The sequence below is a fragment of the Cnephaeus nilssonii genome, assembly GCF_951640355.1.
Source record: "Cnephaeus nilssonii genome assembly, chromosome: X".
Taxonomy (NCBI): domain Eukaryota; kingdom Metazoa; phylum Chordata; class Mammalia; order Chiroptera; family Vespertilionidae; genus Cnephaeus; species Cnephaeus nilssonii.
The window spans coordinates 37,673,077-37,699,859 of record NC_137071.1 but is presented as its reverse complement, the minus strand read 5'-3'; the positions used below and the strand labels follow the sequence as shown (position 1 = coordinate 37,699,859).

At 41.4% G+C, this 26,783-nt stretch overlaps 1 protein-coding gene across 3 annotated transcripts in view; it reads left to right on the top strand.

Moving 5' to 3' along the window:
* The first annotated feature begins 2,055 nt into the window (after nucleotides 1-2,055).
* The window catches only part of ARHGEF9 (Cdc42 guanine nucleotide exchange factor 9), a 387,554-nt gene continuing 362,826 nt past the window's right edge, over nucleotides 2,056-26,783 (top strand). For all 3 annotated transcript variants that reach the window (XM_079764371.1, XM_079764370.1, XM_079764372.1), the window contains exons 1-3: nucleotides 2,056-2,266; nucleotides 8,012-8,156; nucleotides 12,992-13,086. In XM_079764371.1, the coding sequence (XP_079620497.1) occupies nucleotides 2,129-2,266; nucleotides 8,012-8,156; nucleotides 12,992-13,086 (378 nt within the window). In that variant the 5' untranslated portion in view covers nucleotides 2,056-2,128. The remainder of the gene's footprint in view (nucleotides 2,267-8,011; nucleotides 8,157-12,991; nucleotides 13,087-26,783) is intronic.

Sequence of the window (26,783 nt, the reverse complement as noted above, 5' to 3'; positions counted from 1 at the left end):
TCCAGCACCCTAGCTGCAGGGTCAGTGCTGAGCAGGTGATCTGAAAAGTGAACTCACAACCAATTGGTTTCCCACCTGAATGAGGAACAAATTAGAAAGAAGCATGGACTGGATTTCTACCTGCTGCTCCCTTGACTTTGTGGCTTAGGCAAGACAGGTGTTTTCTCTGGATCTTCAGTGTCCCCCTCCCCGGAACATGAAAGGATCAAAATGATGGACTTCTGAAGTACCTTTTAGCTTTTTCTTTTTTTTGGCTTTAAAAAATGTATATTTGCTCAGTTGTCAGGGTCTGATGATGGTAGCTTTAAGTTATGTTCCTCTCAAGTATATTTTATTTTAAATAGGAATGGTAGCTTTTCTTAGAACACAAGATAAATTGTCATCTCCTCCAATCCAGGCCCTAAAGATTTGGTGGCTCAGTGGTGACAAAGTATATTCTATGTTTTTGATCATGGCAGATCTGTAAAGAACCCTGTTTGTGGCTTTGCCTAATCTAGCTCTTCTCTCTCCCTTCCCCTCTCCCTCTCCCTCTCCCTCTCCCTCTCCCTCTCCCTCTCCCTCTCCCTCTCCCTCTCCCTCTCCCTCTCCCTTTTCTTTCCCTCTTTCTCTCTCCCCCTCCCTTTTTCTCACGTTTCTTCAGCTTGAAATCACTGACCAGGCCTCCCTCTGTGCCTTAGTGGCCCCATCACTTGCTGTGACCATGGAAGCTCTCACCAGCTGCCAGACTGCCTCCTTCTCTGAGCTGGTGCCCAAGGGTTACAGGACTCAGATCTTCCAAAGCTGCCCTGAGATAGAAGGCCTGGCTGGGGATGTGGAGCTGGAGGATTCTGAGCAGTATGATTTGAGTCCCAGGGATGAGAATGGTCAAGACAAGAAGAAAAACAAAGTCAGCAAGATCTGGAATTTTGTGAGTCGCAGAAAAGGGCCTTCCTGTCAGGGGAAGCGACCCCAGTCCATGATTTTATTGGGAGACACCTCTAAGTCATCAGAGTTGAAACCTAAAGTCACGTTAATGGATCGGATGAAGTCTTTCAAGAGATTGAAGCCTTCCATTGGGGCCTCTAAGAATACTGCTCCTAGGAGCAGCAAGCCCCAGGAACCCCAGGAGTCCTCAAGTAGTTACAACGTGAGGAAGGCTGAGCAGACCCCAAAGCCCCTCCGCCATTCCTATGCAGGCCACATTGAGGTCCTGGAGCCCTTCCTTCCAGAGGTACAGAGGCTTGTGCACACTCCCAATAGGGAAAACCAGAAAGTGTGGACCTTCAAAGACTCTGGTATTCAAGTGGAGGAAGATCCTTGTGAGAAAGAGGCCCCTGGGCAGCCTAGCGGCAGAGGCGGCAGATGGGCTAGGAGCTATCTGAAAAACATGTTCCCTGGGGACCATGAGGCTCTACAAATATCAGCCAGAAACTCCAGAATTCAGGAACTCAAGGTCACCATTGAGGGCTCCAACTTGGAAAGGAACGTGGAAGAAGGCTACAAGGAAAGTCCTGGGCACCTGCGCCGAGACAAGGCTGCACCTTTTGGTGGTGTTGTCAAGTTTTTCAGCAACATGGCTGAGGTGGCCCGCAAATGGCGGGCATTCTCCCGAGAAGAGTCCCAGATGGGCTGCCAACGCCGCTGCCACCGACGCCACGAGGCCTACTTGGTCCATGACAGCCAAGGCTTCATCCTGAAGGGTGCCGCTTCCCAGGACTACTCCCAGGTCAACTTGCCCTTCAGGCCCCCTGAGGCTGCACTGTGTGACAGTGCCATTGGGAGGCACCAGCACTGCCACCTCAATGCCTCACAGGCCTCATGCACCTTTCAAATGAACATTGAAGGCAAGAAGATGTCAGGTCAAGCTTTGAAAGATCCCTGTTCTACTGCTGCCTTGGCTTGGATGTTAACCTCCACTGCCTTTGAATTCCAGAATGATCCCACGCCACAGAAAGGCTATAGCTGCCATGACAGCGGTGCCTTCACTAGGGAGCACTGCTCCTCTGAAAAGCTTGAGGAAGATACTGAGACTATAGTCAGCTTCCTCAAGGAAGATGACAGTGCTGGAGAGTCCTCTGAGCTCGGCACCTGCTCCAGGAGGGCTGCCACTCAAGCTGTTGTGGAGAAGCTAGAGGAGAACCTCAGCAAGATGGAAGAGCAAGAGGCCAGAAGGGGGCCCACGAGGTCCAGTCAAGCAGGGAAGCCCCACAAGACTGATGTGGGTATGGATGCAGCAGATACAGAAAGTGAAGCCTGCAAGGCCTGCACTGGAGTTTCCAATATTCAGGTAAGAGGGGACCTGTCTTTTCAGATCACCATTTGAAACATTCAGTACCCCAGAAGTCAGCTAAACTCCCGTGCCCTCCCTACAACCTCACCTTATGCCAGGAATGTCCTGGAAGGAATGCTCCTATTAGTCATTGACTGATCCTAAATCCCAGGGCAACTTTTTCCCCGTTTTTGGCTCAATTCCTGCACTTGCACCTCAATTCAGCCTTGAACCAAAACTGTAGCTCTGGGAATGCCAGCAAAATGACCAGGGTCATTTAACGACACTCAAGATAGCCATGGTCTCCTGTGGGACATTTCCCCTCTTTTCCACCTTCCCCTCTCCCACCAACAGTAGCTGAATTCAGAAATTGGTATCAAGGAAAGCCTCTAAGCTGAGTGTCAGATGACCTGGATTTGTGTCCCAATACTGTGCCTGACTATCTGTAGGACTCTGAGACAAGTCCTGCCATCTTGCTGGACCTCAGTTTCTCTATGGAGGGAAAGAGGCTATCTTGGTGTCTCAAAGATCTTTAATACCTTCTTGTAACAAGACTTTGTTATTTGACCTGAAGAATGCAGGCAGACAGCCGAATAATATTCTTCTCCCAGCATTCATTGAGTGGTAGTTTTATATACATCCTCTTACAGGTGCTGTCACATATATTGTTTTGATTTAATTTTTAAAGTAACTTTGTGAGGTGAAAGTGGTTTTCCTTATTTTACCAGTGAGGAAAAAAGCTCAGAGAGGTTGAGTGACTTATCCAAAGTCATATAGATTGTAATAGAATTTGGATTCAAATCACACTTTTGACTTCAAGTCTAGTGCTTTAGTCTAGCTGTCTATAGTTTTCAGAGTGTCTCATTATAGTGGTGACAAGAAGGTGCTCACCACACCACCATTCATGGACAAAGAAAAATGTGCTAGAATTGTAGTAGGAGGAATGTTAAATAAACACTAGAAGAGATTATTTGGTTTTGAGACTTAAGAATGTCTTTATAAGGGGGTATGTTATCGTTTCTCCAGTAATTTTAAGGTAAAGTATTTTAAGGGTAGTTAATTAAAATTTTCCTTCTTGGTTGTTGTTGTGGTGGGGAGGTAGTCTAGCTTGATAGTTCTCAACCTGTCCTGTCATCCCTCACATTCCACTTTCAGAGAGCTTAGCCCATCAGGACAGAAGCAATAAGATTGCTTTTTCTTAGAAGGACATTAATATGTTTACAAGCATTCTATTCCTAAGTGTACCATTTTTGGTAAGCTTTAAGGACATAAACATTGGCATAATACTGGGATTAAATTTCATTTCAGTGGTTTTAAGACCAACAATCAAGCAAGCAAATGTATCTAATTATTCCATTAGCTGATAATTACAATTGGGTACTTCATGTCCAAGGTTACCAGTCACTAGGAAGAGGTTCACAGATGAATACATATCCTTGCTACAGGGCTGTGTGGACTGGGCACAGAGGTACCTTGTGGTGTATTCTTCAAAAGCACAGGCTTTGAAATCACCAAGGTTTGTGTGTTACTTGCTCTCTTATCTGTAAAATGAGACAAAACACTGCCTACCTAAGAGGGCTGTTGTGGGGAATCGAAGGAGCCGGAGTATATAAGGTGCCCAGCCTAGCACTACTCATGACACACTATGGGCATCCATAGTTGTAGCAGTTATCATTATTATTGAAATTTGGTAAATTATTAAAAATTGTGACAACATGCATCCAGAGAAACAATCCAAGACAGTACTGTAGCAACAACTAGTTAATGGGGTAGAAGGAGCCATGTGTAAGGTCAGGAAACTGGCTTCTAGTGTCATTTCTACCCCCTACTTGTTTTGTGACCTTGAGAGAGGTCCTTCCCTTCTCTGGGCCTCAGTTTCTCCATTTGAACCAGAGGCTGCATAGTTAATTCCCAATTATCTTTTTTCTTTGCCTTTCTCTAGTTCTTTCCTCCCAGCTTAGCCTATAATTGTTTCCCTGAGTCCAGTGAGAGACGCCCAGTGGCTAGTTTTAGAATAACTCTCCTTGGCAAGCTTCTTGTGCCCTCTGCTGAATGCTAGGAGATGTTGGTTATCTTTCTTTGGGGTGTTAAACACCAGCCCAGACAAGCACTGGGGTCCATGCAAAAAGCAAAGTGCAGTAGGAAAGCTGAATGTCAGGGGACATTGATATAGGTCAGAGATACTGTTGACCATCTGGTCCAATCACTTTATTTTCCAGATGATGAGGACACTGAGTCCCACAGAAGGGAAAAGATTTCCCCTGACAAACAAGAAAGCGAAAGTCAAGTAGGTACCCAGAGATTTTTGATAAATCATTTTCAAGCACTTTCAGAGTTCCAGTCTTGGCTCTGCCACAAATACTACTGACAAACCTCCTTCTCCTTTTGGATTTTTGCAGCCTTCTCTGATAACTGTAAATCCTCATTCTTCCCTCAAATACCTTGTAGATCTATTATAAGGCTAAACTGAGATAATGGATATGAAAGCAGTGCATTCTGTAAGTAGCAAAGGCCACAAGTTTGCAATGAATCATTATATGCAAATGGAGATGAAAAACCTGGTCCTTGGTGTTTCCTAGGGAAACTGGACTTTGGTCAGCTTCCTCCAGGGTGTTTTATTTTTGAAGTGTATTTATTCAACCCTCCAGAGCTAAGTGGCTCCAAAAACTCTAGCTGCTTTGGCACAGAATTGATTGTGGCCAAGCCTAGGGCTTCTCTTGTAGCCCAGGAGTGGGTGCAGCTTCAAGGGCAAGATGTAAGAAGGCAGGGATATGGTCTCTTCAGAAACCTTCATTTGGAGGATTTTTCAAGGGTCAGTGGGGACTAAAACTTCTCTGTGCCTCACTCCTTGCATTAAGAAAATGAGGGGAGTAATAATAATTCTAGCTAACATTTATATAGTGCTTATTGTGTGCTCAGACACTCTCAGCATTTTCCCTGTATGAACTTATTTTGTCTCATAACTACCCTATGAAGTTAGGGACTATCTTTAAAATGAGTGCGATAATAATACCCACCTTACAGGGTTGTTGCAAAGATGAAATGAGTAAATACACTTAAATACTGTTATAAGTTTGTGACTAACAGTCATGGTACAACAAATGTTAGCTATTTGCATTAGTTATTAAAAGCACTTGTCACAGGAAGGGACTGTACCTCAAAACTCTCACCTTAGTAAGAATTAGTAAAATAAAAATTGAGGGAGGAAGGGGAATACCATAGGCATTCTTTAGATTTGTACAGGACATTATTCTTTACAGAGTGCTTTCCCAGATATAAATGGATATGCAAAACTTCTCTAATTTAACTGTCATTATTATTATTGCTATTCTGGTATGACAGATGAGGCACTATATATGATGAACAAAACATTGAAGTTGAAGGCAAAATGCCTACTTTCAAAGTCCTGGTTCTTTTACTTTATCGGATATGAGATTTTTGATAAATCATTTTCAAACACTTTGATTCTTGGTTTCCTTCATTTGTCAGCTGGAAATAGGAAGTCTTCCCTGATTTCTTCCTAGAGTAGAAAGAAAACATAGATATATTGAATACCCACTATGTGCTTTTACTTCTGGTCTCACTTGATGCCCCCGGTGTCTCTGCTGTATTAATCTCATAACCACTATCCTATTGTATTATGCTTCTGCCTACAAGTGATACTCATAACCATACTCAGAAGCAGCTTGGGCAGTGACTATTTTCAGCATTTTACTGGTGAAAAGACTGAGCCTTGTTTGAGGATACAAAAGGAGTCAGTGGTAGGTGCAGAATCAGGACACAGGGATCCTGGCCCTTTTGTCAGTGCTGGATCTACATACACTTCCTCTCACTCCATTGTAGAATCTATTGAACCCAATTTCCTCAGTTACTTAGCTGCTGTACATTTCAAAGCTGTTTGCACAACCTATGGGCTGTGAAGGAAACTACAGTCAAATTTTGTCAAATTTTCAGCTATGTTGGCCTCTCTTCTCTGTACCTGCTCCGCCCCCTCCCAATGAATCTGTATATACACTATGGGTTCAGCTTCTCCTTCCTAGTGCCCCCCTGGCAGAATGCAAGGGAGGGGTAGGTGGGGCACTCCCTGAGTGAGCAAGAATAAACTCCAAAATGGGTACTATATCAAGGTGTTTCTGGACACACCAAATTGTGAACTCGATGCTACAGGAGCTCCAATATGGACAGCCAGGTAGTAGATTTTCTTTATAGATATTATGGCTACAGAATTGTAACCTTAGTTCCAGATGGGCCTTAGCTAAAGTGCAAATGGTGCCTTCTACCTTTGTTTTTTACCTCTTCCAGCTCTGGGGGGTCCCTGCCCCTGTCATCTAAGCTTTAATCTGCTTAGTCCTGGTCCTGCCCCAAGCTGAAGTTTCTTTCTGTATTGGGAAGAATTGTGTCCACCAAAATATATCTTCAAGTCCTAAACCTCAGTTCCTGTGAACTTGACTTTATTTGGAAATAGGGTCTCTGCAGATGCAATCAAGTTAAGATGACATCATACTGAATTAAGGTGGGCTCTAATACAACAGCAGACATCTTTATCAGAAAAGAAAAATTTGGACACAGACAATGATACAGGGCCTCAGTTCCTTTTTCCCCATACTTTTACTGTGTATAAGGATGAACTGACTTTGGTAGTTGGTCTCTGCTCTTGGAAATTGAGTTAGCAAATGGGCAGAGATCCTTCCCTTGGGTCATTCAAACTTTTAACTGTTCCTTACAGCCAGTCGTTTAAGTGATGAATGATTCAGGTGAAAGAAACCTGTACTGTGTTCATAGTGGCTTAGCAATGTTAAAGAGGAATTTGAAGAATGAAGGGGCCCAGGAATTACTTTTATATTGTTAGAAATACAACAGGTCTGTAGTCATATAGACCTAACATTTACAAGTTGTGTGACCTCTGGAAATTCATTTATCTGTTCTGAGCTATGGTTTCCTCACTGTTAAATGGGCTACTATCTACCTTATAGAGTAGTTGTAAAGACTAAATGAGATAGCATGAATAAGTATACTTAGCAGGATATCTGACACATATGAGTTATTTCACAGATGTTAGTTCCTTTTCTCTTTTTCCATTTGGTGATCAGGATTTTGGAAAAGAAAGAAGGATTTGGGATGAAAACAGTTATCTATGTTAATGTCAAAAAAGAGAACTTGTACGTGGTCTTAAGATGTTCTTCTGGCAAGTTAAGATGTTCTCTCTCTTTCCCTCTTTCCCTCTTTCTCTCCCTCTCTCCCTCTCTGCCTCTCTCTCTCTCTCTCTCTCTCTCTCTCTCTCTCTCTCTCTCTTTCTCTCTCTCTCTCACTTCTTTTAGTACTTACTATGGGCTTTATGGGTATTATCTCATTTCCTCATCCTAGCAACTCTGCACGGTAGGTATTATCACTATCCCTTTTATGCAGATGAGGAAATTGAGACTCAGAGAGATGAATTCATTTTCCCGAGGTCTCACATTGAGTAAAGGTTCATGTCTATAGCAAATGCAGAATCCTCACTTTTCAAATCCCAGTACAAACTAAACACACAAAAAATACCCAAGAAGGGAGAAACAAATAAATGCTATTTCTTTAAGTTGATTGACTAATTTTCATATTCTCTACTGCCTGGTGTCTTTTAGACTCTGGGTAGTTGGATGTTTGCTTGGATTTGGGTACTGGACCAGATGATACTTCAAAATGGAAAGTTCTGCTGTTTAAACCAAGTGTTAGCCTACTCCCAACCCCCATTGAGTTACTAATCCTGATTAATTTTCTTTGCAGGCTTTCTTACCCCCAGCTGAACCATCACCAAAAACTCTACCCCTCAAAGTCCTCCTGGCAAAATGCCAATCTCTGCCTATCTCATGGAGTGTTCCTTTGGAGTTGGATCAAATGTACTGGAGGAGACCCAGGAAGCTTTGCACAGGTATGCATTTTATGCCCTTATTTCTGTAGCATGACATGTCAGGCAGACCTCAGGCATAGATAGACTGTGTTGACATTTACCCTCATTCCCCCTTGTCTCCTCTCTGTCTCCCAATATGTTTCCTCATTGATACCTGAAAATCCACTGTTCATGATGCTTTGGTATAGACTTCCCCTCTCCATGTTCTTCTTTTAAAGTGCAAATATCCTCATTTGAAAGGCCCTTTAACTGAGCACTTTAGTTCCTTCTGTCTACCTTCTTCATAATGCTTTTATATACAACCTCCTTGTATCAAAGGGGCCAGATGCATAGTCCCCAACCCCATGGGGTCATCATAGCCCTGCCTCTCTTGCATCTTGCCTAAACTTTAATCTTTGTGGGTCTCAGGTCCTTACTCTCCCTCACTGACCACTGACCATGGAAAGCTCCTTAAGGCTCAAGGCGGTTTTATTTAAGCCACTCAAAACCTAAAGATTTCCTCCACCAACATATAAGTTACCTCTCAGAGCTTCAGGGTACACTCTTTTAGACTCAGCCCAGTGGTCCTGACTGCCAGATACTTGTCATTCAAAAGTAAAGCTCCATCTTCTGGTACAGCTGGGAGGATCTATGCTGTCTTGCCCATGGGCTTAATACCATACCCTAAAAACCCCCATGCCCCACCCCAGCCCTTTTAACAGAAACAAAATTTGCATGAACTCTGAGGACACACAGACCTTGCAGCATTCATTTCCAAAGTTTTCTATAGTCTCTACAAGCTCTGTGAGCACTGATTTTACTTCCCCATGCCCCAAAGTTTCCCACAACCCCAAAGGCTGACGTGGACTTGCTACTTCTTATCTTCTTTTTCTCTTTTATTCTCCTTACTCCCCATGTGGAGGATATGTAGGGTGCTTTGACTTGGAGCTTAATTCCAACACTGCAATTCCTTGACAGCATTCGAAGAAGTTAAGAGCCAAAGAAATCAGAGGCTTTGGTCTTTTGTAAAATCATCTCCCTCATAAATATCCAGAAGTCAGGAAGATGGTAAAAGAAGAGTAAATAATTTTAAAAATAGGGAGATAATTCTCTGTCAGAACTAGGAGTTTACTCTTAGTTTGTGAATGGAGAAGTGTCAGGGACCAGCTTGACAGGTTGAACCGGGCTGAGGTAGGGAGGTGGGAATTGAGAAAAGAAAGAAAGACAGGACAGCGAGATCAGGCGGTCTACGAGTCTTCGAGAGACTGTAGCTCTTCGAGAGACTGCGGCAACTTTTATTGACTATGCAATGCCTTTTATACACAAATACTGAATAGGAGGTCAACAAAGAGGAATGTACTCTCTGTTCTTCTTAATCACTAAGAGAAGTCAGGAGGCCAAGTTCTCAGTAAATATTTACAGACTTTTGATAAGCTATGAAAGGTCTTTCTTATTCTACTCATCTGCTGACAATAGGAATGTGCCATCAAAGCAAGTTAGATCAAAACAAGTCAGGGGACACTGCGTGGGAAGGGACTAATTCTTGTCGGTCCCTTCGGGTGCAAGGACTTTGTCAGCTTACACCCGATCTCCAACAGAGAAGTAGGCTCAGACAGTGGAGGGAATTGCCCAAGGTCATAAGTCAGTTCATAACAGAATTAGGAGTTAGGGCTTCAACCTCCTGACTTTCTACTATTCTAGAGTGTGATATTAACTCCAATTCTAGAGCAAAGTGTTAAATGTTGGAATGCCAAGCCTTGGTTCCATTCAAGCTCCTTTCTATTGGAATTACCAACCACATCCCTCCCGAAGAGAACTGCAGGTGGTGGATGCAAACCAAGTCATCTAGATAAAAGAAGATGACTGCCATGTTTTCTAAATCCTCTGCCTGGAAACAAGGCACTCTCTCACAATCCAGGGAGGTTAGGCCAGGGTATCTTGCCACAGCTGTTTTCCTTCTTCCTCCCTCCCTCTTTGGAAATGTGCCCAATCCTTGGCAAGTCAGAGGCTTTTTGGCAGCTGCTACCACTCCACTGCCAAGTGCATCAGAATGCCCCCACAGCCTCCTAGTTGTCAGGAGTAAATAGATGATAGCTTCTCAGGGGAGGGCCCAGAAAAGCCATGGTTAATACCTACCTTGGGGACTGCTCTGGGCTTGTTTATAGACCATGGATAGGAAAATGTACCCCTGAGATTGGCACAGGTCCTGCCATCACCTCAGCAGCCATTCTCACCTCTGGAATATAAATGGCTCCCACGTTGTAGCTCTCCTTCTCAAGAACTAAAAATAGCCCTAGAAAAGAGGATGACATCAGAATCCCATTTGGGAAACCAGTTGTCATTCAGCTCCTCTTATATCCCTGACTGTGCTGGCAATGGGATCTAAGGATCCCATTCCCATTATGTGTAGTAATTGCTGTACCTCTATCTTCCTCAGAGCCTGAAGTAATTTAGTTTGTTTTCTAGTACTCACTTTCTGCCTTTCTATCTTCCTCCACTCATATTAGTCCCTTTCTCTCCCAGTGCAGACCAGTAGAGTACATGGTTGGAGTTGAGTGTAAAACTTTGGAGTTATATAGAAACCAGGTTCAAATTTCTGGTCCACCACCTCGGGCAAGTTGCATAACCTCTCTGGACCTCAGTTTACCCATTTGAGAAATGAGAGGCTATATAACATCTAACTCACAGGATCATTGTGAGGATTGAATCAAATAGAATTGATGAATGTCCCTGCCACAATTCCTCTAATAGAGGGGTGCTCGGTGATGGTAGGTTCCTTTTCCCCTTTGCCCTTCACCAATTCCATATGCCCAAGGACATCCCCCACATGCACACGCACTGCTGTCAGACTCAACCTGAATCTGCCCTAGTACATGAGCTACTTCCTATTTATTTACCCACTCATTCAAGAAATATTTATTGAGCAAAATTAGAAGGTCAGTGGAGTTTGTGTTCTTATAGCCTTGTGTGTTGGAAAGGGCGAAAGTTTTGAAGTCAGACATACCTGGATTTGAATCTTGGCTCTGTCACTTACTAGATGTATGATCTGGAATAAGTCACTTTGCCACTTTGAGATTCAGATTTCTTATCTGTAATATTTGGGTAATAATTTGAACCTCACAGTCAATGCCATAACTCTCAAAAAGGCTAATAAACATAAAAGTGCTTTATAGCTCTGAGGTGCTATAAAACTAGATTGGAATTATAAAAATAAACCACTTAGAGATAAAGTTGTGTCTTATACCTATCCAAGTCCCTTACATATAGGCATACCTCATTTTATTAAGCTTCATTTTATTGCACTTCACAGATGTTACACTTTTTACAAATTGAAGGCAAGATCCTCAGTGAGCAAAAACATTATGACTTGCTTTATTGTAATACTTATTTTATTGCAGTGCTCTGGAACCAAATCCACAATCTCTCTGAGGTGTGTCTGTAGTTGATAGTGAATAAATATCTGTTGATACCAATATTATAATTCAATATTTACTTTTGAAATAAAGTAGTGGGGGCTTCTTCTACTTGAAAGGACCAGAATATCCGAAGCAGCCCCTCTATAGGTATATCTACACATATGTCATTCTACCTTTTGGCTGAGTTCTGCTCAAACCACTTGAAGTATGGCTGAATCAGAGGCCTGTTTTAGAAATAACATTCAGATCATTTTCCACTGAGGCCATGACTCTCCAAGTAGGAGTGGCTCTGGATTGGTGTTGATTTATAGTAGCAATTTTCAACCTTTTTCTTCTCATGGCACAGAGAAACTAATTACTAAAATTATGTGACACCAAAAAAGTATTTTGTGCCCATCTGCCAAAAAAAAAAGGTACAGTTTTGATTCATTCACACTGGGCAGTTATTGTTGTATTGGTTGTTGTCACCTGTTTTATTTGACAATCCAAAGGAAAAGAGGCCAGTGTCCCTGACTAAATAATCAGGTATCACATGTTTTAAAAATTCTGGTGGCACACCAGTTGAAAATCGCTGATCTAGAAGGGTTGTAGGGTACATCTAGAATAACCTATCACCACTTGGTTGAATATCCCTGGAGCAGTTGGAAAGAATCTTAAACAAGACAATGGCTTCTGACCAGATAAGAATAAACTGATATGTCTTTACCCATTATTTGAGTATTTCTCTGGCGATGGTATCACTTAGCCACGTTTGATAACTGAGCCAGGTGTCAGAAGGCCTGAATTCTGTTGCTGGGTTTCTGTATGTACTTGTGTGTGGTTAGTTCCAATCATTCTTCTTCTGTAAGCCTCAGTATCTTCATCTCAGAAATGGAAGCAGTGTTGTTTGCCTGTTTGGCTGTTCTGAGAACACAGATTTCACTTACTAATTGGATCTGATTAGATATGTCATTGGTTTCTCCTCCTAGTCCATGTTTTTTTAAACACAACCACTACTCACATTTCCTTTTAATAGGTAGGTTACAGAAAGGGATGAAAATTTAGAACTCTTTACATTGCTCTGGGAAAGTATTGAGAGGGGCAAGAAATTAGAGCTATATATAACAAGGTTTTGACAATATATAATTTAAATAACCAAGCTCTTCATGCCATCTAAGACTTCAAGTATTAGAGAATTGTCCAGACCTGTAATTCTTACTTTGTAATTCCAGACAAAAGCCTGAGGTTCTTTCCCCCCAAGATATTCCCTCAGCAATATAAGAAGCTCCACAGTAATTCAGATATTGGCTTTGGATTTCTTCTTTACTAATTTTAGCCCCTTTTCTCCCTGTATCTGGTCTCACACAAGCATAACCTCTCCTTCCATTCCCCCATCTGCCTCAGTCCTGGTGGTCATTAGCCAGGCTTCTCTAAAAGGGGCTGATATCTTGACTCAGCCTAAAGAGTATTCTCTCACAACAGGTAACTTGGACCAGGGCTTTAAGACACTAGAAACCTGCAAGAACATTGGTGGACACTGGAAACCCCAGGGACCAGGAAACAAGCAAGTCAATGAAGTAAGAACTCTTTCTTAGTTCCTTGGGAACTTACCAGACCTCCAGGACCATTTATTTCCTCTAAGCTTTCCTTTGTCTAGAACATCTCACAAGTATTGGCGCTTCCAACATGTGTAATGGAAGCAATTTTTAAAATGGGATTTTGAGCTATTTTATGGCTACATCAAAGTCGAAAATGTTTATCTTTTTTCCTGTGGTTAATTTTTTTCTATGAGATAAATCAAGAACTTCTTATGGTTTCCATGCAAGCTGCTCCCACTATTGTCTTTGGCTGCCTTTCCCATGGCAGATACAAGAGGTGTGAGATTTTAAACCCTGGATACTTCTTTGGTTTTCTTTTATTACATCCTCCAGGTTCGTGATCATCTTCAGTATTAATTGGTGGCATATTTATGGGTATTCCCTTAGAGAAGATGTTTTATAAATGCAGATAGAATAGCTGGTACTTAGGAGTTCAGTGTTAGTAGACTTCTTTACCTCCATGTATGTTTATGGTAACTTCTATAAGTGTAGCTTGCTTTTTAAAAAAATTCTTTATGTGGATTAAAAATGTAGTTTTCTTGCTGTATCTGTGTGTGTATGCATGCCTGCCCATATATGCCTATAAATGCACCTTTTCCCATCGACATGCCTGTAAAAGCACTTTTGGGGTACATGTATGGGTGTCCCTGAATATGATTGAAATGCTTTTTTCTAACTTAACTCTCTGCTTGTGTGTGCATGCCTGTTTGTGTGTGTATTTTCCATCCTTTTATCTGAGTGTATCTTGGGTGTTTTGACACCTGAGCTTTTTTGTATGTGTTTGGAGCTATGTTCCTGTCCACTAACATATTTTTACTTGAGGGTGTGTACAGATGTGTCTATGTCAGCATGAGTCAGTCTATCTGGGAGCAAGTATATTTGGACATATAAGACTATAGCTCTATGGCTAAAGCTTGGTGAGCAATGACATCTGAGAATCCAACCCCCTAGTGGCTTAGCTTTTCCTACTACCACGCTCCCACTAGAATATTCCCACTCAGAAGTAGCCTTCTAGTCACAGCAGTTCAGGCTTGTCTCATGACAGCCTAGAGACTCTTGGCCAGAGAGATATATCATGGAATTGAGGGTTTTGTTGTTGTTGTTTTATTTTAGTTTAGGAGTTGCAAAGTGAGGCCCAGAAGAAAAGGTCTATGGCACTGGGCTTGCCTTCTTCTATTCCATACCATTGCTCAATTGCCAGCCTTCCCTTACTTGGTCCAGATTCAAGTTGGTCCATTCCTCCAAATAAAAGAGCAATGGCAGACATGTCTGGGCACTTATTTCATTTCATCAAGGTCTCTTTTCACTCAGAGAACAAATGATCAGCATTTTCCTAATCAGTAATTTGTGTATGCTCAAAAACAGCAATTAGTCATTTGTGATAAGGCCCTTTCCCTGGGGAAGCTAGCCTTTGAAAGGCCCCAAGAGGTGAAATCCATGGAGGTGGTTCCCATAGGATAAAATATCCACACTCTGTGGTTTTAGGGAAGTGATGGGTGTCATCAAGAAAAATGTGGGCGGGGGAGGGGGGGCTCTATGGGATCCACAGGGCTTCAAATGTTTAAACAATAGTTTTTGAAGCCCTATTCAGCCCTTCATTCTCCTATGATAGTAAAATAATAGTAATAATAATGGCTTAGATCTCTTTGATATTTTACAAAATGCTTTCAAATCCAAAGTTTTGTTTCACCTCATGGAAGCCCTGTCAATAAATCTCACCCTCCTTTTGTACACAAAAACTCTGAGACTCAAAGAGGGGATATGACTTACTTAAAGGTACCCTGTTGATAAATGATAGAGTCAAACATTCTGTATGACTCCAAATCAGGATACAGGACCTAGATTGATGCTCTGCCTGCCTTTCAGAATCCGAGAAAATCCATACAGGAGCAAAATTCTTTTTCAAGGGACTAACTCAAGATAAGTTAAAAAGAAGTTTAGTGGTAAGTTGCAATATTCAAGACTTCTTACAGAGAGTGGAATTTGAAGGATGGTAAGAGATTAAATAGGCAGAGCAGAGGGAAGTAACTGCATAAGATGTATGTGTTATGACCAGGAGTGACCCACTCTCTTGGTCCCCTGGAAACAGTTCCAGCTGGACTCTTACTAACAATATCAGGAGTCAAAGGGAGCTACTCTTTACATGTATGCATACTTTATAGCTAAGAGAACACTTTGAAGCATATAGTGCCATTTAAATCCCACAGCTACCATGGGAAGACTATGTTACCTCCATTTTTCAGATGATAAAATAAAACTGAGAGAAAAGAAAGGATTTTCCTAAGGTCAAAAAACAAGTTCATAACAGACTCAGGGTGGATATTCTTGTGGCTCCAAGCTCAGTTTTCTGATCTCTATTTTCACTTGGGAAAGGTGGCAGGATATCTGCTGTAGGTCTTAAAGCATATAGACCTAGCCATATAAATGCTCTACAAGAGACACAACTCAGAACAAAAGAGTCACACAGAATGAAAGTGAAGTAATAGAAGAAAATATTACATGCAAATAGAAAAAAAAGCTGGTGTGGCAATAATTATATCTGACAAAATAGACTTTAAAACAAAGACAATAAGAGACAAAGAAGATCAATACATAATACTAAAGGGATTGATCCAACAAAAGGATAAAAACCTTGTAAACATATATGCACCCAATATAGGAGCAACTAGATATATAAAGAAAATGTTGGTGGACTTTAAGGGAGAGATCGATAGCAATACATTCATAATAGGTGATTTTAACACCCCACTGTCATCACTAGATAGATCTTCCAGACCAAAAAAAAAAGTCAACAGCAACTTTAAATAACGCACTAGAGCAGATGGATTTAATTGATACTTACTGAACATTGCATCACAAAGCAGTAGAATATACATTATTCTCAAGTGCAAATGGAATATTTTCAGACAGATCACATGTTAGGACACAAAATAAGTCTTGAAAAATTCAAGAAGATTGAAATCATATCAGGTATCTTCTCAGATCACAATGGCATGAAACTAGAAAGCAACTATAGTAAAAACAAACAAACAAACAAAACAACCATCAAAATATATTCAAACCTATGGAGGCTAAATAGCATGTTATTAAACAATGAATGGGTTAACAATGAGATTAGGAAGAAATAAAAAATTACCTGGAAACAAATGAAAATGAGCACACAACAACCCTAAATCTGTGGGACACAGATAAAGCATTCCTGAGAGGGTAGTTCATAGCCTTACAGGACTGAATCAATAAAGAAGAAAAAATTATTAATAAACTATCTAATCCTACAAATTAAAGAATTAGAGAATAAGAAAAGCCCAGAGTAAGTAGAAGGTAGGAAATACTAATGATTAGAATGGACATTAATGATATAGAGACTAAAAAAAAGTACAAAAGATCAATGAAACCAAGAGCTTGTTCTTTGAAAAGATAAACAAGTTGATAAATCTTTAGCCAGCCTCATCAAGAAACAAAGAGACGGGACCCAAATAAATAAAATCAGAAATGAAAGAGGATAAGTAACAACTGACACCACAGAAATACAAAAGATTGTAAGAAAACACTGAACAACTAACTATAGACCAACAAACTGGACATCCTGGACGAAATGGACTAATTCCTAAAAACATACAATCTTCCAAAACTCAATCAGGAAAAATCAGAAAATCTGAATAGTCCGATAACAACTAATGAAAATGAAATAATACTTTAAAAACTCCCAGCAAACAAAAGTCTTGGACAGGATGGTTTCACAGGGGAGTTTTACCAAATAGTCAAATAAGAATTAAGATTTATAATCCTCAAACTATACCAAAAATTCCAGGAGGAAGGAATACTTCCAAGCTCTTTTCATGAGGCCAACATTATTTTAATTCCAAAACCAGATAAAGACACCACAAAGAAAATTACAGGCCAATATCCCTGATGAACACAGATGCTAAAATCCTCAGCAAAATATTAACAAATTGGATCCAGCAATAGGTTAAAAACGTCATATACCATGACCAAGTGTGATTTATTCCAGGGATGCAAGGCTGGTACAATATTTGTACATCAATAAACGAGATAAATCATGTGATACATAAACAAATTGAAAGACAAAAAATCACATGATCATGTCACTAGATGCAGAAAAAAGATTTGACAAAATCCAATACCCATTTTTTATAGAAACTCTCAACGAAGTGTAATAGAAGGGTCATACCTCAACATAATAAAGGTCATATATGAAAAAACTACAGCCAACAGCATACTCAATGGGCAAAAATTAAAACCATTTTTCCTAAGAACCGGAACAAACAAGGGTTGTCTACTTTCACAACTCTTATTCAAGATAGTACTGGAAGTCCTAGCCACAGCGATGAGACAAGAAGAAGAAATAAAAGGCATCCAAATTGGAAAGGAAGAAGTAAAACTGCCATTATTCACAGATGACATGATATTGTACATAGAAAATCCTAAAGACTCCACCAAAAAACCCTACTAGGTTATTAAATGAATTTGGCAATGTAGCAGGATGCAAAAGCAACACCCAAAAATCAATGGCATTTTTATACACCAATAATGAACTCTCAGAAAGAGAAACTAAACAAAAAAATCCCATTTCCATTGCAATAAAAAATTAAGATACTTAGGAATAAACTTAACCAAGGAGGTAAAAGACCTGCACTATGAAAACTACAGAAAGTTGAATAAAGAAATAGAAGAAGCTATAAACAAGTGGAAGAATATATACCATGTTCATTGGTTGGTAGAATTTACATCATTAAAATGTCCATACTACCCAAAGCAATCTATAGATTCAATGTAATCCCTATTAAAATACCAACCACATATTTCACAGATCAAGAACAAACACTCCAAATATTTATATGGAATCAAAAAGTACCTCGAATATCTTCAGTCATCTTGAGAAAGCAGAACAAAGTTGGAGGGATCACAATACTGGATATCAAGCTATACTACTGTTGTATCGCAAATCATTGAGCTGGACACAAGACGCCTTAATGGGCCAATTAGTTAGGAGTCATCTTTATTGAGCGCAGGTTCAGAGCAGATTACCTCTGTCAAATTCTGAACACCCAAAGGAGGAAGCATTCTCCTTTTATATCTTTTCAGTTCCTTGTGTAAGTTATTTTTACAGACAATTTGTAACCTTGAGTATATATCATATCTAACAAACACCTGTCATATCTGTACAGACAGCTTGTAACCTTGAAAACATATCATATCTATACAGACACCTGTAATCTTGAGTACATATCATATCTATACAGGCACCTGGCATTAGTATCAGCGTATCAGCCCCTTATGTTAGATGGCTAGCTTGCAAGGTCAGACAGTTAAGTTTATCTTTTCTATTATTCAAGCTAAAAAACAAAGTTATATTTTACAGAATAAGAGACTATCTAAAAATAACAGAGTTGACTTACAGAATAAGAGACTAAGAATAACAGAGTAGTTCAAACAGCAGTTTCAAACAACAGTTTTCCAAAGGAGGGACCACCATGCTTCACTACAAAGCCACTGTAATCAAAACAGCCTGGTACTGGCACAAGAACTGGCATATAGATCAATGAACAGAACAGAGACCCCAGAAATCAACCCAAGCCATTATGCTCAATTAATATTTAAAGCAGAAGGCAAGAGCATACAATGGAATAAAGACAATCTTTTCAGTAAATAGTGTTGGGATAGTTGGACAGATACATGCAAAAAAAAAAAAATAATGAAACTAGATCACCAACTTATACCATACACAAGAATAAACTCAAAATGGATAAAAGACTTAAATGTAAGCTGTGCAACCATAAAAATCATAGAAGAAAATGTAAGCAGCAAAATATCAGACATCTCATGTAGCAGAATTTTCACTGATATGAAGCCTAGGGTAAGACAAAGGAAAAAATAAACAAATGGGACCACATCAAAATAAACAGTTTTTGCTCAGCAAAAGAAACCATCAACAAAATGAAAAGGGAGCCCACTGCATGGGAGAACATATTTTCCAATGATACATATGCAAAGGGCTTAATTTCCAAAATATATGAAGTATTCATACTAAAAAAAGACAAACAATCCAATTAAAAGATGGGCAGAGGACATAAATAGCCACTTCTCCAAAGAGGACATACAAATGGCCAAGAGACTTATGAAAAAAACTCAACATCACTAATTATTGGGGAGGTGCAAATTAAAATGACAATGAGGTATCACCTAACACCTGCCAGAATGGCTACCATCAATTAATCACCAAACAACAAGTGCTGGGGAGGATGTGGAGAAAAGAAGAGCCCTAGTGCACTGCTGGTGGGAATGCAGAGTCGTACAATCACTTTGGAAAACAGTATAGTTTCCTTAAAAAATTAAAAATGAAACTGCCATTTGACTCAGTGATCCTACTTCTCAGAAAAATCCTAAAATTCCTGAAACACCAATCAGAAAGAATATATGCACCCCTATGTTCATAACAGCAGTATTTACAAGAGCTAAGGTCTGGAAACAGCCCAAGTGCCCATCAGTAAATGAGTGGATAAAAAATCTGTGGTACATTTACACAATGGAATTCTATGCAGCAGTAAAAAAGAAGGATCTCTTACCTTTTGAGACAGCATGGAGGGACCTGGAGAGTACTATGCTAAGTGAAATAAGCCAGTCAGAGAAAGACAAGTATCACATGATATCACTTATATGTGGAATCTAATGAACAAAATAAATTGACAAAGTAGTTCTAGAGACATGGAAGCATGCAGCAGACAGATCTCAGAGGGAAGGGGGGGTGGTTTGAAAGAGAGTAACCAAAGAATTTATATGCATTTATGTGTAACCCATGGACACAGACAATGGTAGAATAGTGTCATTAAGGCCTGCGGAGGGGTGGGAGTGGGGAGTAGGGGGTTAATGGTGGAAAAAGGGACATCTGTAATACCTTCAACAATAAAGATAAATAATAAAGAGCAGGACTGGGCAGAGCAAAGTAATCAGAGATGTTCTTTTCCTTCTGCTCCACTTAATTTCAGGGCTGGGACTAGTGTAAAGTGAGTGAGGCACTTGCCTGTACACAAGATTTAAAGGTTTGCTAAAAATACTTTGTAATCAGGATAAATAATATTTTAATATATTTTTTACAATTTAAATTAATGCAAAAATCACATTTAACAAAGTATCAAAAATTTAAATAATGACAGGATCAGTATTACTCATTTTTCCTATTTTCTGGAACTCCAAAATGGCTTTGTACAGCACTACTGAACTCTTTTTCATTTCTCCCCAGTACACAAATATACCTCACTTAGGAATCCAAGATGGAGCTGGATTTCTGCATTATGGAAGTTGAGTTTGGGGTCTTCTCTCTAAGAAAAGTGATTAGTATATAATAATGATTAAGAGTTATGGCCTCTGGAACTAGACAGCCTGCATATGAATGTTAGGTCTGCTACTTATTTCCTGTGTAACCTTGGACAAACTACTTAACCTTTTTGTGTCTCGGTTTCCTCTTCTATAAAATAGGAATAATAATAGTACTCACTATTTAGGGCTGTTCTGAGGGTTAAATTAATATCTAAGCAAAAAATATGGCATGTGCTGTGCCCAATGAACATTTGCTGTTGTTATATTTAGGACAAGTTTATTTTAGAATATCTTGAACATTAGTAGCCATATTGTAGTAGATAACTGAGGCAGATTGTTGAGTCATTCTTCCTGCTGCTCTATAAAAGCTTATGAAAGGACTTGAGTATAGTTTTGCTTGAGTCAGAGAGATGAAGTAACTTGCTGAAAGTTGCTTCCATTTATTATGATGTCTGTGAAAAAAATAGCTTTTAAATTTGGGTTGAGAACCACTCTTTTATATTGATCTATCCAAACTAGCCAGAAAGTAACTGTTTCCAACACTGTGGCTTTAGGGCCACTCTAAGTAGCATAGTCAATAGAATTTCCTGAGATTCTGGAATAGTCCCAAGCTCTACTATCTCCTTAAAGAAGCATAGAGGTTATAGGGGTATTACCCCAATGAAGAATACTCTGAAATAAAAGTGTATGCTTAAAATTGATTGTTTAGTTAATTAATTTATTCTCATCTAGTTGATAAGCATTACTTAAGTGCCTACTTTGTTTCAGGTTCTGTACTGAGCCTTGAGATACAGGGAGGAGTCACACCCAGTCCTGAACTCAGCTCCCACTCTAGTAGGGAGAAGAGAAATGATCACCCTAATTTGAAATAAGTACCCCCTTCCCAGTCTGTCTTAGGGTTCTCCAAAGATACAGAAACAATACATATTTGTATTTATACATGCATATAAAGAGAATTATTATATGGAATCGGTTCATATGATTGTGGATGCAAGTCCAAACTGCAGAGTTGGTCAGTAGACTGGAAACCCAGGTAAAGCCAATGTTCCAGTTAAAAGGCCACCAAAGAGAAGATCTGAAGTTCCAAATAAAGTCTGAGGTCAGTATGCTGGAGAAGTCTCTCTTACTTCGGGGTGGTTGGTCTTTTGTTCTATTCAGTCCTTTAACTGATTGGATGAGGGTCACCTGCATTATGGAGGGCAATCTGCTTTACTCTACTCATTAAAATGTTAACCTTATCAAAAATGGTCTTCAAGAAACCCCTATCCTATCTAATAAAGGAGTAATATTCAAATTGACCATCACTCCAACACAAGATGGCCGCCCCATGTGGTCAAAGATGGCCACCCCCATGTAGACACAAGATGGCCGTCACAAGATGACTGGCAGGGGAGGGCAGTTGTGGGCGATCAGGCCAGCAGGGGAGGGCAGTTTGGTGTGACCAGGCCTGCAGGGAAGGGCAGTTGGGGGCAACCAGGCCTGCAGGGGAGGGCAGTTGGGGGGACCAGACCAGCAGGGGAGGGCAGTTTGGGGAGGACCAGGCCTGCAGGGGAGGGCAGTTGGGGGTGACCAGGCCTGCAGGGGAGGGCAGTTGGGGGGGACCAGGCCAGCAGGGAAGGGCAGTTAGGGGTGACCAGGCCTGTAAGGGAGGGCAGTTGGGGGGACCAGGCCTGCAGGGGGAGCAGTTGGGGGTGACCAGGCTGGCAGGGGAGGGCAGTTAGGGGTGACCAGGCCTGTAGGGGAGGGCAGTTGGGGGGGACCAGGCCTGCAGGGGGGGCAGTTGGGGGTGACCAGGCTGGCAGGGGAGGGCAGTTAGGGGTGACCAGGCCTGTAGGCGAGGGCAGTTGGGGGGGACCAGGCCTGCAGGGGGGGCAGTTGGGGGTGACCAGGCTGGCAGGGGAGGGCAGTTAGGGGCAACCAAGGTGGCAAGGGAGAGCAGTTAGGGGTGACCAGGCCTGCAGGGGAGGGCAGTTGTGGGTGACCAGGCCTGCAGGGGAGGACGTTAAGGGTGATCAGGCCTGCAGGGGAGGGCAGTTAGGGGTGACCAGGCCAGCAGGGAAGGGCAGTTAGGGGCAATCGGGTCAGCAGGGGAGGGCAGTTAAGAGCAATCGGGCTGGCAGGGGAGGGAAGTTAGGGGTGACTGGGGCAGCAGGGGAGGGCAGTTGGGGGCGACCAGGCCGGCAAGGGGAGGACAGTAGGGGCAATTGGGCCAGCAGGGGAGCAGTTAGGCGTCTATCAGGCTGGCAGGGGAGTGGTTAGGGGGTGATCAGGCTGGCTGGCAGAAGCGGTTTGGGGCAATCAGGAAGGCAGGCGAGTGGTTGGAGTCAGCAGTCCTGGGTTGTGAGAGGGATGTCTGACTGCCCATTTAGGCCCAATCCTGGTGGGCCTAAACGGGCAGTCAGACATCTCTCGAGGGGTCCCAGATTGGAGAGGGTGCAGGCTGGGCTGAGCGACACCATTCCCCCCCCCTGCCCCCACACGAATTTTGTGCACCGGGCCTCTAGTATATGATAAAATAAGAAGGAAATATTAATGACAATTATAGTCTTCATTTCTATAACTGGTCACCTGGTCATAGCTGGTATTCATAACCACCTCCTTCCATTATCCATTCAGTATTCCTTTTGTCCTCAGCAAGTACATCAGGTGGTTGTGTTTCTTTATGTAATAGGGTGACCCATGCTTTCATTTATGAAGTCTTTGGGCCATTTGTAGTCGTACTTGGACTGTGTTGTCTTAATTTTCTATTGACTTTAATCACAGGACACATTGTGCCCCCATTTGCACACCAGTTCATCATTCCATCACTTACTCTAATCCCCTGGATTGCCCACATTTGCTCACTAAAATCTTTCCTTGCTCAAATCTCTTAATATTAAGAAATGTCCTAAGAGATTGCCTGTACTCCAAACATACTCTTCCTTACCTCTATTGTGAAGTAATAGTCAAATTTCTTCTTGGTAGTCAGGATCAGTCACACTAGCCAGCACAGTAACTCCCTTCTTGGCCAGTTAATTTAGAGGCAAAATTTAGAGGACCTAAGTAGAAGTCATATGTATGCTGTGAACTCCCAGATGATGAGGTACATATGACTGGTTGTGCGGGGGGGGGGGGGGGGTGCAGAGGAGGATCCTATGAAATTTCATGGAGAGTTCACTTTTAAACTGGGACTTTAAAGAATCTCTAGAATCCCAGTGTTGAACTAGAGAGGCTGCGGAGCCCCAGTGGGAGGATACAAGGCTATTGATTGAGCAACTGCTATGTGCTCTGACCATGCAATGGTACTTAAATCCCATGCTTAGTTAAACTGGGAAATCTGAAAAGGTAGAATTCAACCTCTAATATTGTCAGGCCCCAGTGAAAAAGAATGCTTCACCTGGCTGCTTAGTGTGAGTAGGGCTCCCAATCGATATATTTTTTTTTACCAGTTCTGTTGGGCTCACCTGGTGATTTTTGGTGGGACTGTGCATCAATCATGGAAATAATTAATCTACCTGGGCTTCCATCTGTTGCTAGATTGAAGGTACTAGATCATTAAATGCTGGATTTGGGCCACATTCTTATGTTGGGTGAGGGCAGATAACCAGATTATCCTCATCTTACCACCTTCCAAAGTTTTCTTCAGCTTGCCTCCTGCATTATTAGTTGTCTTTAGTAGGGAGGATCATGAAGAAATAGAGAAGTATGTCAACATCATTCAGTCCAGACGAAGTCTTTCTCACATATATTTTCAAACCCACAAATAGTTCACACCTCTATCACTGAGCCTCTACCCCAGTGAATTCCCTCTGGCTTTCTGATTATTGCTGAAGTCTCTCTTTCTTGGGGCCCCTTACACTGAACTCCCTTCGCTTAGCTCCCATTTGCACACCAATTCATTTTTCCATCACTTACTCTAATCCCCTGGATTGCCCACATTTGCTCACTAAAATCTTTTCTTGCTCACATACCATCTTGTCTCATGCTTTCCAGGCTTAACTTAACCTTGTCTCTCAATTGACAGCACCTAATGACTGAGCCACCACGGTGCCTCTTAACTCTCATATAGCCTAGTTACCTCTTCCTCACCTTATTCATTCATTTAATCCCACATCCCTCACATATTTTAACTCCATTTTAAGCCACCGTCCCCTCTGTTCTACATTTGCATTTTTTTCCCATTCCTGAACCATCAATGCTGTGTGCAAAATCCTCCTTTTCCCGTGCCCCCAGTTGTCCCTTGTTCCCCCTCTTCTCTAACCTCCAACTTCTTGCTTTCCTCACTTAGCCTCTGTTCCCCTGCCAGTTCCCCGCCTTTTAGCTATGACCCCCTTCCTTCTTCAAGCTCCCATATTGTCTCTAAAATTTTATATACTTCTTATGTCCCCATCTTGTCCCTCAATACCTCTCTCTACCACTTAACCTCTCTCTCTGTCTCTTTACTTCTGAAGAGTGGTTTCTTTCTTTCTTTTCACTGGCCTACATCATGGCCACTTATTTCCCATTCCTTTTACATATCTGGATCCACTGTTATCCCATTCCTGCCATTTCCCTTTAGACACTTAATCCCTGTATCTGCTGGCAGAGGAATCACATTTAGACACTTATTTTCTTTTTTCTAGTGTTTATAGCAGCTTTACTTATAATTGTCATGTATACATATGTAAAGAGATTTATAATAAATAATTGGCTCATGTGATTATAGAGACTAACAAGTCCCAAGACCTGTAGTCAACAAACTGAAGAGAGCCAATGTGTAGATACAGTCTGAGTGCAAAGGTCAGAAACCCAGAAAGAGCTGATGTTTCTGTTGCAGTTTGAAGGCAGGAAAAAAGCAGTGTCCCAGCTCAAGACAGTCAGAAGAAATTCTCTTATTTGGAAGAGGGTCAACCCTTTTGTTCTATCCAGGCCTTTAACTGATTAGATGAGGCTCACAGTGCATTTTGGAAACCATTTAGAATCTGATGATGCATGGCCCAGGTTGGGGAGATTTGCTTTGACACCTAGATCTTGAACACTGAAACATATTCATTTTTCGTAAAGGTGTTTTAGACACCTCAGGTGGCAGGAAGGCAGGTTTATTTTCTTCCTGTTAAAACTTTCAAAGTTCAAAGTAAAAGTTTTTGCCCTGTGAAGTTGATTTTGTTTGTGGTGGGTTATGAGCAGGGGTGTCTGGGCTATTTTCTTGACAATGCTATCTTTTATTAAAATTAAAAACAGTTTTTTAATCCTTACCTGAGAACATTTACTTGATTTTTGGAGAGAGGGGAAAGAGGGGGAGAGAGAGGGATGGAGAGAGAGAGAATTGCACCCTGACCAGGGATCAAACCAGCAACCTAAGTAATGTGCCCTGACCAGGAACCAATCCTTGACCTTTCTATGTATGCGACAGGACAATGCTCCAACCAACTGAGCCACATGGGCTAAGGGGACAATGCAGAAGCCAGGTGTAATTTAGGAGGGTAGGGTCTATGTCTCCCTTGGCTTCTCTTTTTCTTTCAAGGGCCAATGTTGAGTGAGTTGGATAGGCCAATGTCCTGGGCCAAGCCTAGCTATTTTTTGGTGGCACAGTGACTGCCAAAGTTATCAGCACCCTTAGGAGAGTCTCTTCCCTTTGATTCTGTCTGCCTCTGCACTTAGGATGTGACCCTCCCCCAAACCCAATCCCACTGAGCATGTATGTGCAGGCACACATACTATGCCTCAGCAGATCAAGGGCCAGGGACTTACTGTTCCACTTTTAGAGATAACCAATTCCTGTTGTACAGAGTACATCGTTTCCATCTTTTGGTCAGTGAGTCCTACTCTTGAGACTTTAGAATTAGTCAATGGCAGAGGGGAGTGTGAGAAAGGAGGGAAAAGAGAACTTTGGAGTGTCAGTGCTGACAGGGCCCAAATATTCCACCTGATCCAAGAGATTTGTTGCATGCCTGGGAAAATTGAAACTTAGAGAGGGGAAGAGACTTGCCCAGTCAGACCTAACCTGTGTTGCTAGCTTCTGGAATGTATGGGAGAAATCTTTCAAAACCAGGGGCTTATGTTTATGTTTCTAATTTAACTATAACTTCCTTATATCCATTTTTACCTCTCTCTAATATTCTGTTATTTTCTTGATCTATTTAGTTCTCTCCTCTTTAATTTCATAGGAGAATCTTTGATGGGTTGTACTATATAAATTGTCAGGCTAAACCATATGTCTAAAATGCAATATTGCCTACAGGTTTAGAATCCTTGTTTTTTATTTTAGTTTGTTTTGTTACATAAGAGTGGCATCTCTTTATTCTTTTTGATCCTTGGAACAAGTCTACTGGAATTGTCTCCAAAGTGTACAGGACCATATATTCTTCTGATCAGCTTTA